Raw genomic sequence first — 14,386 nt, 5'->3', positions numbered from 1 at the left:
GGTGAATATAGCCCTATGGATTATGTTATTTGGGAGTTTAAATTGTGCTTCAGTTATGCAAAAGAAACTACCCTCTCAATATATTTTCGCCACATATATGCCCATTCTGTCTCACATTTCATGAGGATGTACAGCACATACTGTTTGAATGTGTTTATGCTGCCAAGTGTTGGAGTGAACCCTTTCACACCTTTAATCTCAGCTGGGCTCTTGACAAAGATTGCAAGACAATTTTAGAAAGTTACTTATTGGCCCGGTTATGGAAAAAAGTGCTTCTTGCTTTGAAACAATGCTGTCAAGGCAATTTTGGTGGAACCGTGGCTTGAGAGAAATCAATGGGTCTTTCACAATAAAGTTTCCTCATGGTTTGATAGATATGAGTTCTCACGGCTGAATGCCTCCTCGTGGTGCTCTCTATGTAAACAATTTAAAGACTTCTCAATGCAAGATATCTTACTAAATTAGCAGGCTTTCATCTTTCCGCCTAAATTAATGATTCAGTTTGGGCCACGACCTCTTATGCTTCTTCCATTTGCAGCTTCTTCTTTGTTTGACTGTATCTTTATTCCCAATCTTCTTAGAATTTGTTCCCATGTTTCTTTTTTAGATCTGTTGATTGTGGTTAGCCCTCACTTAGAATTTAATTGTTGTTTGGTGTTTTATTATGTTTGGATGTGTTAGAATTAGTAGGGCTTTGCCCTAGAGTACTTTTGGAAAGAATAAAATATAAGATTTTATTTCCTAAATATTTCCTAGATCTTTTCCTTTCTTATTCCTATTGTACTCTATTTATTCTCCCTTTGTACCTATTGTGTTTTGTTTATAAGAAAAATAATAAAAACTAAAGTATCGTGGTTTTTCTCCCGATTCTCGGGTTTCTACGTAAGTCTCGGGTTGTTGTTAATTGCTTTCAATATGGTATCAGAGCAAAGCAATAACGAAACCCTAGAAAATAACCTAGGAGAAACCCAGATCGAAACTGAACCCGTCACTGCCGCCGCCATGGAGAAACTGCTCCAGAACCTACAGAAACCGCCGATCTACCCAACGGGAGTGGTTCCGCAACCATACGCGCCGCCATCTGACCAGAAGATGATTCACGCGCCGCTCGTGTCCGACGCGTGGGCCCACGCGCCGCCGCCGTTTCACGTCACCCGCCCATCCCGTTCACTTCTACGCGCCGTCGGATGTCCAACCGTCAAACCCTTCCGATCATCTGCATCCTCATGCGCCGCCTATGAGCTCCGGACAGCAACCCTCAACCGTAAATCTGTCAAATCAGTACAGTAAGTAGCAGCTGTACGTTGACTCTTTACAGCAACCGCTGTTTTCGGGTAATGGAATTGATCAACCCCAGAACAGATCGGACATTGAAGCGGGCGAATCTTCGACGCATTCCAAACCAACCGAGTTGCCGATGTATTCCAAGAACTCGGTAACTTCGTTCCCTAATTTACAGTCAAATTATATAACTGGCTCTTTGGGGAATTTTTCAGGTGAAAAATTAAATGGTCAAAATTATTTTTCTTGGTCCCAATCAATAAAGATGTTCCTCAAAGGTCGACACCAGTTCGACTTCTTAACTGGAGAGACTGTACGTCCTTCACCAGAAGGCGCCTTGGAACGACTCTGGAAAGGAGAGGACTCACTTATTCGGTCCATGCTGATTAATAGTATGGAACCACAGATCGGCAAGCCTCTACTATATGCAGCCACAGCAAAAGATTTGTGGGATACAACTCAGACCCTTTACTCGAAACGACAGAATTCCTCTCGGTTATATACACTGCGAAAACAGGTCCATAATTGCAAACAAGGGACCCTGGACGTAACTACCTATTTTAACAAGCTCTCTCTCCTCTGGCAAGAGATGGATTTGTGCAGAGAGACAGTTTGGGACACACCAAATGACAGTACACAATATGCTAAACTTGAAGAGGCTGACCGTGTTTATGACTTCCTTGTAGGACTTAATACCAAATTTGATAATGTTTGTGGTCGTATACTCGGACAAAGACCTCTTCCCTCCCTAATGGAAGTTTGTTTTGAAGTCCGCCTGGAAGAGGATCGCACTAATGCCATGGGTGTATTGACTACCCCTACCATTGACTCCGCTGCCTTTAGCGCTCGGTCCTCAAATCATGATAGTGACAAAAATAATGGGAAGTCAATTCCTGTGTGTGAGCACTGCAAGAAACAATGGCACACCAAGGATCAGTGTTGGAAACTCCACGGTTGTCCCCCAGGAGGTAAGAAACGGTCCTCCAATGAGAAACAGAACTCAGGACGTGCCTACATTAGTGAGACTACACCTGCTAGCACTTCTCAATCAACTGATCCTACTGCGAGCCAGACCAAGACTCCGACTCTGGGTGTCATTGCTTAGTTAGGTACGGCTCAGTCCCTTGGGCTTATTAGCGTTGATAGGAAGAATCCCTGGATCTTAGACTCAAGGGCTACAGATCACTTGACAGGTTCTTCGGAACACTTTATCTCATATGCCTCGTGTGCCGGTAATGAAAAAATCCGAATAGCCGATGGCTCTCTAGCTCCGATCGCTGGCAAAGGACAAATAGTTCCCTTTGACGGTTTTGCTCTCCAGAATGTTTTACATGTCCCTAAACTGTCTTACAATTTGTTATCTATAAGCAAGATCACTCGTGAGTTGCATTGTAAAGCTATCTTCTTACCTGAATCGGTTTATTTTCAGGACATGAGCTCGGGGAGGACGTTTGGCACTGCCCGACATAGCAGCGGACTTTACATCCTTGATGATGATACCTCATGTAGTAGTTTGTCTAGGGTTTAGTTTACTATCATCCTACTTTAGCACTTCTGAACAAGACTGTATGTTGTGGCATTTTCGACTGGGCCACCCAAACTTTACATATATGCAATATTTATTTCCCCACCTTTTTTCTAAACTTGATGTCTCTTCTCTATCTTGTGATGTGTGTATCCGGGCTAAACAACATCGAGTCTCTTTTCCCTCACAACCATATAAACCTACACAACCATTTAACTTCATCCAAGTGACGTTTGGGGTCCTTCCAAGGTCACCACCTCCTCGGGAAAGCGGTGGTTTGTAACTTTCATTGATGACCATACCCGTCTTACCTGGGTCTACCTTATCACAGATAAATCCGAGGTTCCATCCATTTTCCAAAACTTCTATCATACTATCAAAACACAATTTCATACAAAAATTGCAATTCTTCGAAGTGATAATGGTCGGGAATTCCAAAACCATAACCTTAGTGAATTTCTAGCCTCCAAGGGGATTGTTCACCAAACCTCATGTGCCTACACTCCTCAACAAAATGGAGTGGCCGAACGAAAAAACCGACACCTTGTGGAAGTAGCCCGTTCACTTATGTTTTCCACTTTCCTTCCATCATACCTGTGGGGAGATGCTATTCTTACAGCCGCTCACTTAATCAATAGAATGCCTTCTCGTATCCTCCACCTTCAGACTCCCTTAGATTGTCTTAAGGAGTCTTACCCCTCTACTCGTCTTGTTTCTGAGGTTCCTCTTCGTGTGTTTGGGTGCACCGCCTATGTCCATAATTTCGGCCCTAATCAGACCAAATTGACCCCTCGGGCTCAGGCCTGTGTGTTTGTTGGGTATCCCCTTCACCAACGCGGTTATAAATGTTTTCACCCGCCGTCTAGGAAATACTTTGTCACTATGGACGTTACTTTCTGTGAAAACCGACCCTACTTTCCCGTTAACCATCTTCAGGGGGAGAATGTGAGTGAAGAGTCTAACAGCACCTTTGAATTTGTTGAACCTACTCCTATTACCGTGTCTGACATTGATCCTCATTCCATAATCTTACCCACAAACCAAGTTCCCTGGAAAACATATTATAGGAGGAATCTCAGAAAGGAAGTTGGGTCCCCTACTAGTCAACCGCCGGCTCCAGTCCAAGATTTCGAACCTCCTCGAGACCAAGGTATGGAAAACCCTACAAAACCTTGTACTAATAATACAATGAGTGAGAATGACAAGTCTGATGTTGCTGTTTTTGAAAATATGGAAGAAAAGAACCGTGATGATGAGACTGAGGTTAGAATAGAAACCAGTAACGATGAAGCTGAACAGGGTCATACAAGGAAACTTGATGAGTATGATCTCTCTCTTGACATTCCAATTGCATTGAGAAAAGGTACCAGATCATGCACTAAACATCCCATTTGCAACTATGTTTCCTATGATAATCTCTCTCCACAGTTTAGAGGGTTTACAGCAAGCCTTTACTCTACCATAATACCGAAAAATATCTACACTGCTCTAGAGTGTCCTGAATGGAAGAATGCTGTTATGGAAGAGATGAAGGCTCTCGAAAAGAATAGAATTTGGGAGATCTGTGCTCTACCCAAGAGACATAAAACTGTAGGATGCAAATGGGTATTCTCTCTCAAATACAAAGCAGATGGTACGCTTGATAGACACAAGGAAAGGTTAGTGGCAAAGGGATTCACTCAAACCTATGGTATTGACTATTCAAAAACTTTTTCTCCAGTTGCTAAATTGAATACTGTTAGAGTCCTGCTATCTGTTGCTGTGAACAAAGATTGGTCTCTATACCAGCTGGATGTTAAGAATGCTTTTTTGAATGGAGACCTTGTGGAGGAAGTCTACATGAGCCCCCTACCAAGATTTGAAGCCCAATTTGGTCAGCAGGTGTGTAAACTCCAAAAATCTCTATATGGTCTGAAACAGTCTCCGAGAGCATGGTTTGACAGATTCACTACCTTTGTCAAGTCCCAAGGGTACAGTCAAGGGCACTCTGACCATACTTTATTTACAAAGACTTCCAAGACAAGAAAGATTGCTATTCTAATAGTGTATGTGGATGACATTGTTTTGACTGGAGATGATCAAACAGAAATCAGTCAACTAAAGCAGAGAATGGGTGATGAATTTGAAATCAAAGATTTGGGAAATCTGAAATATTTCCTTGGAATAGAGGTGGCTAGATCAAAAGAAGGTATTTCCGTGTCTCAGAGAAAATACACCCTTGATTTGCTAACCGAGACAGGTATGTTGGGATGTCGTCCTGCTGATACTCCTATTGAATTCAACTGTAAACTAGGAAACTCTGATGATCAAGTTCCAGTTGATAAAGAACAATATCAGCGCCTTGTAGGTAAATTAATTTACTTATCCCATACTCGTCCTGATATTTCCTTTGCTGTGAGTGTTGTCAGCCAGTTTATGCAGGCTGCCTATGAGAAACATATGGAAGTTGTTAACAGAATCCTGAGATACTTGAAAAATACACCTGGTAAAGGGTTGATGTTTAGAAAAACAAATAGAAAGACCATTGAGGCATATACTGACTCAGATTGGGCAGGATCTGTTATTGATAGAAAGTCTACCTCCGGTTATTGTACCTTTGTTTGGGGCAATCTTGTAACTTGGAGGAGTAAGAAGCAAAGTGTTGTGGCCAGGAGCAGTGCTGAGGCTGAATACAGAGCTATGAGTCTGGGAATATGTGAGGAAATTTGGCTCCAGAAAGTCTTGTCAGATCTTCATCAGGAATGTGAGACAACATTGAAGCTTTCTTGTGATAATAAAGCCGCTATTAGTATTGCTAACAACCCAGTTCAACATGATAGAACTAAACATGTTGAGATTGATCGGCATTTCATCAAAGAAAGACTTGACAGTGGAAGCATATGCATTCCTTCAAGCCAACAGATTGCTGATGTTCTTACCAAGGGGCTTCTCAGACCACACTTCGACCTTTGCGTTAGCAAGTTGGGACTCATTGATATTTACCTCCCAACTTAAGGGGGAGTGTTAGAATTAGAAGGGCTTTGCCCTAGAGTACTTTTGGAAAGAATAAAATATAAGATTTTATTTCCTAAATATTTCCTAGATCTTTTCCTTTCTTATTCCTATTGTACTCTATTTATTCTCCCTTTGTACCTATTGTATTTTGTTTATAAGAAAAATAATAAAAACTAAAGTATCGTGGTTTTTCTCCCGGTTCTCGGGTTTCCACGTAAGTCTCGGGTTGTTGTTAATTGCTTTCAATAGGATGTGATGAGGGTGATAAAGGGATGTCAACCTAGTTAAGATGCCCAGTGCACCTCCTGATCCTTGTTTTGGGTTTGTTTTGTTTTCTTTTGTATAATCCTCTTATACTGTGAGCTCTTGTTGCATTGTTTTTCAATAAATCGGCTGTCTCCTTTTCAAAAAGATCTTTCAAATGGTGTAGGGAGATCAAGTTCAAACATATTAGCAAGTACCTTGGCCAATATTACACGGGTTTGAGCACGTATTCTAACTCTTTCAAAATAACCCAACTGTACAACATTCTATACCAAGTAGTTGGTTCTATCTAGAGCCATTTCTGTTTCTTTTTTCTTCTCGCGGTGGGGGGCATATGCTTATTATTGAAATAACGAAATGAGATGACCACTATAAAACTTTCGACCAATGAGCATAAGAACTAATCACAAAACAACATTCCAGAATAAACATAAACTTTGAATAAAGAATCTTGCAAAAGACTTGGAAAGAGAGCACCAAGAATAAGCCCGAACACATGAAAGCTCAAACCAATTAAATCAAGCAACAGACTTTGACTTGTAAAAAAAACTGCATTATGACTTTTGGGTTTCTAAAAGAAGCTAAGGGGAGCTTCTAACAGAAAATTAAAGCAGTCTATGAAGCTAAGGGGAGCATCTGGAACATTGTTCTCCATTTTTAAAAATATAAGAAACAGAGAAATTTATATATATATATATATAAATATATATATCAGCAAGGTAAAGCTTATTCGTGACTTCGTTTGGGGTGGTGGATCTGATAAACTGGCCTGCCATCTTGTCAGCTGGAAGTGGATCTCTCTCCCAACGATTTCCGTGGTGGGTTATGAAGTGGCTTTGGAGGTTTTGTCATGAAGAAAATGTCTTGTGGAGGAAAGTTATTAGAGCTATTTACGGCATGGAGGAGCATGGGTGAAGTCCTATAAAGCTTAAAGACAGAGGCAGCTTCAGGTTATGGAATGGTATTCTAAAACAAAGCATTTTTTCACCTTTGTTGATTTTGTGATGCGTGAAGGAAGACACGAAAAGTTTTGGGAGGATAGATGGTGTGCAGCCCAGCCTCTTGCTTCCTTGTACCTTGACATCTACATTATTTCCTCAAAAAAGAATACTGTGGTGGCAGATTGTTGGGTTGATTTAATCAAGCTTGGGATCTGGGGTTGAGAAGGAGATTGTTTGATAAAGATATTGGCAATTATATTGCTCTTGCTTAGCTGCTCACTAGGTGGTGAATAGAGCAAGAGACAGCTTACGGTGGAAGTGGGAAGCTTCAGGTCAATTTTCTATCAAGTCTACTTTCCTAAAGTTGACCAAGGGGGCTACTAAAGTTAATCTTCCTCTATCTTACTTGGAATCCAAAAAATCCTAGAAAAACGAAGTTTTTCATTTCCCTCGCCTATAAAGTAGGAAAAGCTTCAAAGGAAGTTTCCTAATTGGAGTCTTTCCCTTTCCATGTGCCCATTTTGCCAGAAGGAGACTAAGACTTTAGATCACCTTGTTAAAGGAACAAGCCTCTTCATTAAGATAATGATATGAGGTTCACTGTGTGGTATTGGCTGTGTAGCCCCACTTGGACTATTTATTTTGTTTTGGTTTTATACTTTATTTACCTGGATGTGGTAAGGATGCTATAAGTTTAAGTTGTAGTAAGTTGTAGTTTATGGACATAATGAGGGTGCTAGGAGGTTGTCAACCTAGTTGAGATATCCAGATGCACCTATTGTCCTTAGGTTTATTGCTCTTTGTATATCATCGAGCTTTGTCTCTTTATTATTGTGTATCTATTTAATAAAAAGGCCAGTTTCCTTTTCAAAAATAAAAAGATAATGATTTGAGACTAATGCTCAAAGTACAATGGAAGTCTCAACACCCAGGAAAAGCTCTAAAGGAAGTTTCCTAATTGGAGTCTTTCCCTCTCCATGTGCCCGCTTTGCCAGAAGGACGTTGAGACTTTAGGTCACCTTTTTTTACAATGCGAGTTCACGTCCAAATGGTGGAATACAATTTTTTTTTAACAAGAAACAAGCCTCTTCATTAAGATAATGATAGGAGAATAATGCTCAAAGTACAATGAAACAACAAACATAAAGCTACGGATCAGGAGGTACACGAACATCAAAACTAGGTTTGACACCCCCTTAGCACCATCATCACTTCCCAAAAGAAACATACAATAACTTAATCAAGACTTAAAAATAACAATCATCGCCAAGAATATTAAAAAAAAACAAAACAAGACTATGAAGTGTAATACAGGAAGAGAGCCATCTTATCCACTGTTGCTGTCAACAATTTAATTCATGGAGATGAGAGCACCCCAGTTTAAACTAATATCTTGACTTGAATAATCAGCAAAAGCCTTGGAGAGAGAGGTCCAAAGGAACGCATTCAATCGAGCTGCTTCAAATCTAGTAAACCAAGGAGTTTCCTTACCATGGAAGACCTCTGATTTCTTTCAAACCACAAATTAGTCAGCACAGCTTTCACCCCATTACTCCCAGGATTTGTTGATTCTTTTCCAGCTTTGGCCCTGCCAAAATCTGAAAAACATTGCTTGCGGCTGTTTTTCCAAAAACCCAGCTGAGACCTTTTGGTTGGATGGATGTCTCCCATTGTGAGTCGATGAATGGATGATGGAGGGTTTGTATGGGGGCAGCTTTTGGGGAAAAGGAAAAGTTTTATGGAGTTGTGTAACCCGTTCTCGCTTGTGGCATCTCTGTAATAAAAGAAATAGTGGGGTGTTCGATGATAAGCTTAGTTTTTTTTATTCTTTTTGGGCTCTTGTACAGCACACAACCTCTTGGTGGTGTACAAACTACACAAAGTTATTTTGTAATTACACCCTTCTCATGATTATTGACAACTAGGAGGTGCTTATTGTTTAGTTTTTTGTTTTGGAGGGGGGTTTCTCGACCCCTCACCCTTTGACTGTTATCTGGAATATTGCTAGTTAGACAAACATTACTTCCCCTATGGTTTGGCTCCATCTCCACCACCTCATGTCAATCTATGGTTGTAGCACAAATGAAAGTTTGATTCATCATGAGGAAGAGGTAGGGTGAAGCTCTGGTTGGGGAGGGAAAGGGCAGGAGAGGAAAGATTGTGGAGAGACAAAGAAGAGAATCATTTTAGGATGTTTGATGCAATATCAACATCAGCAATCTGACTGTTAATAGAACTCTTACCTCAATTGAGTACAACGCCAGCTTTATCCACTAGTTAATAAAACTTATCATTCTCCAAGTCTGATCAAGTTTTGTGAAAGAAAGAGGATCTTTCCAAAAAGCCAAAAAGTCTTGCACATTTAGTGGGAAAAGTAACTGATTTTCAGTAGTAGCTCTAATTTTCACCACATGTCTACCTCAACAATTGCTTGGGCGAACAAACTCTTACCAGATTCTATCGAGTTTAATATCATCAAACTATGAACCATTGTTTGATATCATACCAGCCATATGATAACAGTGACTTTGATTCATAGTTCGATGCTATGCTTTACAAATGAGAACAATATAAGAGTTTTGCAGTCAAAAGCTTCTAAAAGTTGACCATTCCTACAAAAATCTGAGAATTTTGTATGAATATTCAAACATACAATTGGGTTCCATTCATAGTCATTTTTCTTATAAGGAGCAAATTTAGCTTGTGGAAACTTTTGGGCCGGAGAAAATCCTGCAAGGAAAGATAAATGACCACATCAGTAGTTGATGTGCATGCATGAATTACCAGTTACCACACAATTAACAGAGAGAGAGAGAACAGAAAAAAAACAAAATGAAGGGGAAAGAATTTGAATAGGCAAATAAACTTTACCTTCGGTTCTATTTTGTATTCCAGTTCCTGGTTCGATTAAAACACCACCAACATTATTTGCAAAATGAGAATCGTCCTGTAGTCTGAAATAGATATATGAATTCTATCTGAGTAGATAGTTTTCGTCCAATTCAAATAAGCAAAGAAGAAGGTGGAGGGAGATCATTTATTCACTTAGTTGGAGCCCCTTCCTTTAGTTGGAGCGTTTTGGTGGACTTGTTTTTTTGTATGACCTTGTATTTTTAAATTTTTTTCAATGAAAGTTGTTGCTTTTATACATTTTTTTAAAAAATATATATTATATATAATCATCCCAGTGAAGAAACAGTTCACAAAATATGCAAGGAAAAGCACAATTGAGGATTTTTTACGTGAATGTCATCACAAGTGGTGATAGATTTTAGTACAAGAAATCCAAAGGAGACTTTGATTTACATAGATATTTTCTTGGAAAGGAAACGTGATATTATTCAACTCCCAACCTTTTCTTCCAATTCCAAAAGAGTATTCCTGGTTTTATTTCCTTCTTTTTGCAGTTTTGGAAGATAAAGTTCATATCTTCTTCTTCCATAAGTGCTCTTGTTTTCTTCTCCATTTTCTTAAGATATGTTTCTGGTAAGATATTTCTGACAATGTATCTCAAATTTTTTCTTCACTTGTTCCAATCGCATCTAAGCTTATTTGGATCAATGTTTTAAAAGCCATTCTTTTAGAAATTTGGCTGGAACGAAATCAACGAATCTTTGAGGAAAAATTTTATTCACAGTCAGATCCTTTTGAGTTTAGCTTCTTGATCCTCCCTTTTAAACACTTTTGAGGATTACTCTTCCCAATATATCTGTTATAATTGGGGTGTTTTCTTGTAGTTCTACCCTTTATTTGCTTTATTTGTCATTACCACCCAGGTGCTTTTTTTAATTTTCTCATTCTACTCTTTTTAGCCTGTTTTTTATTTTCTCTCGACTGTATTCTTCATTTATTAAAAAAAAAAAAAAACTTGTATTCTTTTTTATTTTTTTAATTTTTAAAAAAAATGGTTGTCTTCCCTTATCTTTAATTTTCCATTGGGAGGTTTGGAAAGTGTTTTAGACCCGAGGCTAGGAAAATAATCCTTATAAGGGAACAAGAATATGTATGAACAAGGGAGTACATATAAAAAATGTAAGACCCACCTAGTAAAGAAACTAGAGATTGCATCCATTGAAACTAAAACTGCAGATGGTTCCAATATCTCGTCAGCATCCTTGAAGTTAATCATCGGAAGTACAACCTTTTCTCGTCCAGGATCTGAGGTACAAAGTAAAAAGACACGAATGATGCCACCATATTCCACTGAGGATAATGTTGGCACTAGAAAGATAATTGATTTTTTTACATCTAGCGTTAAAAAAACCTACTTGAACAGCCAATTTCTCCAGAAAGATTGAGTAACCGAATGCACGGATAACCATCAACTGCTAGGTACATCGAATTTTGAAGATCAGGAACCGACTCCATTTTTTGTTCATCTATTGAATGCATTATCGAAAATCATAACATGTCAGGATAGATGCTGAATGCTTTGTAGCCAAAATAAAGATGCCCGCTAAAAAAACAGAAAAATTATAATAGAACAAAAGATAATTTTGCTTAAACCCATAATTATTCACCATTCATGCTTTTCTATTTTCTTTCAATTTAACCCCAGCTCTGCCTAATAACATAACCACAGGAAGGGGGTAAAAATAATTAACTAGTATTCATGTGCTCAGTCCAACTAAGTTTCACACACCTTAACTGATCCCAAAGGACTACTAGTAGATAACATTAGAGCAAAAGGCTAGTGGGATCGGTTATTTCAAGAAAGAAACCACTTCTTAGCACTCATTTAGGTCTATCAAAGCCAAAGCCTTCTCAAACTTGCACATGTATGAGATGTTTAGTAAATAGATTGTGTAATTGGATTAAAAAATAAAATAAAATAAAAACTAATTGCATCTATGACATTACATAAATTTTCTCTTCTTTTCTTTTCTTTTTTTCTTTTTGAGAAATATTACTGAAATTTCAGCCAAACGATGTAGCAACAGTAATCAACCATACAATGGGAACAGCAACATCTAAAAATGTTCTTCCAACCTTCTGCCACATGATAGGATAGTTTGGGGAGTTCGGCAGAGAGGCATCAGAAGAGTATGAACCATAGAATAAGCTTGGTGGGGATGGAATAGTAACTCCACTGGTTAAAAAAATATGATGTATATGCAATGAGAACTTGAAGGGAAGCAGAGAAACCAGCGTTTAAGCAAACAAAACACGTACAACAAAACATTCGGTGGTGAAATGCATATATAAAGTATCAAAACGGCAACTAATTGCTGCAAACAATGCACCCTTTAGCTGCCAATAAACTATACAGAATACGAAATTGGAAGTAATTTATACACAAGACGTCAACACTGATTGGCATTCATATCCAACGAGCAATAAGAAGACATTGAAACAAAAAAAATTGATAGCTATTTCTCTTTGAACATACCTGATGAAGAGAGACGAAGAGAAGTAAGAAACAGAAGGAGGTAGAGAAACTGGGAAGACATGGATGATGATTTGGGTGTTCTTTCTATCAAATCGGAGTCCGTCGGATCGTTCATGGGGACCTCAGCTCCTCTTACAGTGAAGGTGAAACGGACTAGAGAGCCCCGATCGGGTTAGGAAATTAAACTGAAAATTGACCTTCGGACATGGAGAAATTTTGGTTGTTTTGTTTTGTTTTTTTCTTTTTTTTCAAAATATCAGATTTTCTAAAGAACTCGTAAAACTGTTTTCTTCGTAGATTGAGTATCGACCTTCTCTCAAATAATAAAATTTTCCAACTTATCCTTCTTTTTCTAAATTAGACCGACTTCTATCATTTTTATCGTTTCAAACAAATTATCTAAATCTTGAATCAAACCTTAACTAGTTTTTTTATCTTTAAAAAAAATATATGAATCTAAATTCATCCCTTATCGAAAAAATCCACATAATTTTACCGATAAAAATAAAAGTTTTATTCAAATCTTAACTAACATTTTTATAGTAAAATTTGAAAGCATAGATTCATGCTAATATTTCAAAATTGAAAATAACTAATTTTTTTTAATCTTTTATAATAAATCTTAACTAATTTTCTATCTATTTTTTTTATACAATTTCTCAAATCATTTATTCTAATCTACGTGTTCCATAATTTTAGGAATTTTGAATAATATAAAAAACAATTAGTTAAGTTTGGTGTAAAATTCGGAGAGATTTTAATTCTAAAATTTGGGAAGATTTTAATTGTTTTTTAAAAGATAAAAAAAATTAAACAAGATTTGGAAAAAAAATAGAATCTCATCTAATTTATTCCAAGATGTATCGAAAAAGCCAAAACAATTGATAAAGTTGGAAATTTTTATTATTTTTAGGAAAATCTCGATGGTTGATTCACTCGAGATGGACAGAATAAAATCATTGTATTTAGAAAAATATGCTATTTTTGAAAACAAAAACCAAAAGTGTGGACCCCACACTTTATTTTCAATACATTTAATATATATAAATTTAATATTTAATATATTGTGGACTCCCCACTTTAATTTTAAGATAATTAATATATATATATATATATATATATATATATATATTTAACATATAAATATTAAATATTAAAATTTTAATTTTCAAAAATATCTTTTTTATTAAATATTTTTTTAAATTCCAATTTTCAATTTTTAAAAATACATTTTCTTATTTAATATCTTTCCAAATTTCAAATACCCATCTTCAATTTTTTTTTATAAAAATATATATTAGCAAAATATGTTAGGAAATCTTTAAATCTCCAAATTTTAATTTTTAAAAATATCTTTCCTTATTAAATATATTTCAAAATTCTAATTTTCAATTTAAAAAAATATCTCTCCAATTTAAAAATTCCAATCTCTACAAATTCTTATATATTTTTTATCTAAATATATTTTTGAAGATTTAAATATTTAATAACATATTTTGTTAATATATATCTTTTTAAAAAAAATGAGAATTGGTATTTGAAATTTGGAAAGATATAAAATGAAAAAATGTACTTTTAAAAATTGAAAATTGGAATTTGAAAAAATATTTAATAACAAAGATATTTTTGAAATTTTGAAATTTGAATATTTGAATATTTAATATATATATATATATATATATTAATTATTAAATTTTAAAAATATCTTTCCTTATTAAATATATTTCAAAGTTCTAATTTTCAATTTAAAAAAATGTCTTTTCAATTTTCAAATTCCAATCTGTACAAATTCTTATATATTTTCGATCTTTAAATATATTTTTGAAGATTAAAATATTTAATAACAGATTTTGGATATTTAAATAATTAATAACATATTTTGTTAATATATCTTTTTTAAAAAAAGGTGAGGATTGGTATTTGAAAATTTGAAAATATTGAATGAAAAAATGTATTTTTAAAAATTGAAATTGGAATTTGAAAAAATATTTA

General features: G+C 36.3%; 1 protein-coding gene across 3 annotated transcripts in view; it reads right to left on the bottom strand.

Moving 5' to 3' along the window:
* LOC103496866 (nicastrin) overlaps positions 1–12,706 on the bottom strand; it is a 36,280-nt gene extending 23,574 nt beyond the window's left edge. Inside the window, exons 1-5 of one of the 3 annotated variants that reach the window (XM_008458893.3) lie at positions 12,395–12,706; positions 11,274–11,384; positions 11,049–11,163; positions 9,877–9,959; positions 9,659–9,735 (exon numbers count right to left, since the gene is read on the bottom strand). In XM_008458893.3, coding sequence (XP_008457115.1) covers positions 9,659–9,735; positions 9,877–9,959; positions 11,049–11,163; positions 11,274–11,384; positions 12,395–12,509 — 501 coding nt within the window. In that variant the 5' untranslated portion in view covers positions 12,510–12,706. The remainder of the gene's footprint in view (positions 1–9,658; positions 9,736–9,876; positions 9,960–11,048; positions 11,164–11,273; positions 11,385–12,394) is intronic. The other 2 variants (XM_008458895.3, XM_051085491.1) reach the window with 2 other exon arrangements.
* Between the last annotated feature and the right edge of the window lie 1,680 nt (positions 12,707–14,386).

This window comes from Cucumis melo, chromosome 6 (assembly GCF_025177605.1).
Source record: "Cucumis melo cultivar AY chromosome 6, USDA_Cmelo_AY_1.0, whole genome shotgun sequence".
Taxonomy (NCBI): Eukaryota; Viridiplantae; Streptophyta; class Magnoliopsida; order Cucurbitales; family Cucurbitaceae; genus Cucumis; species Cucumis melo.
The sequence above is the reverse complement of the archived record's forward strand: the minus strand, read 5'-3'. Positions and strand labels throughout refer to the sequence as shown.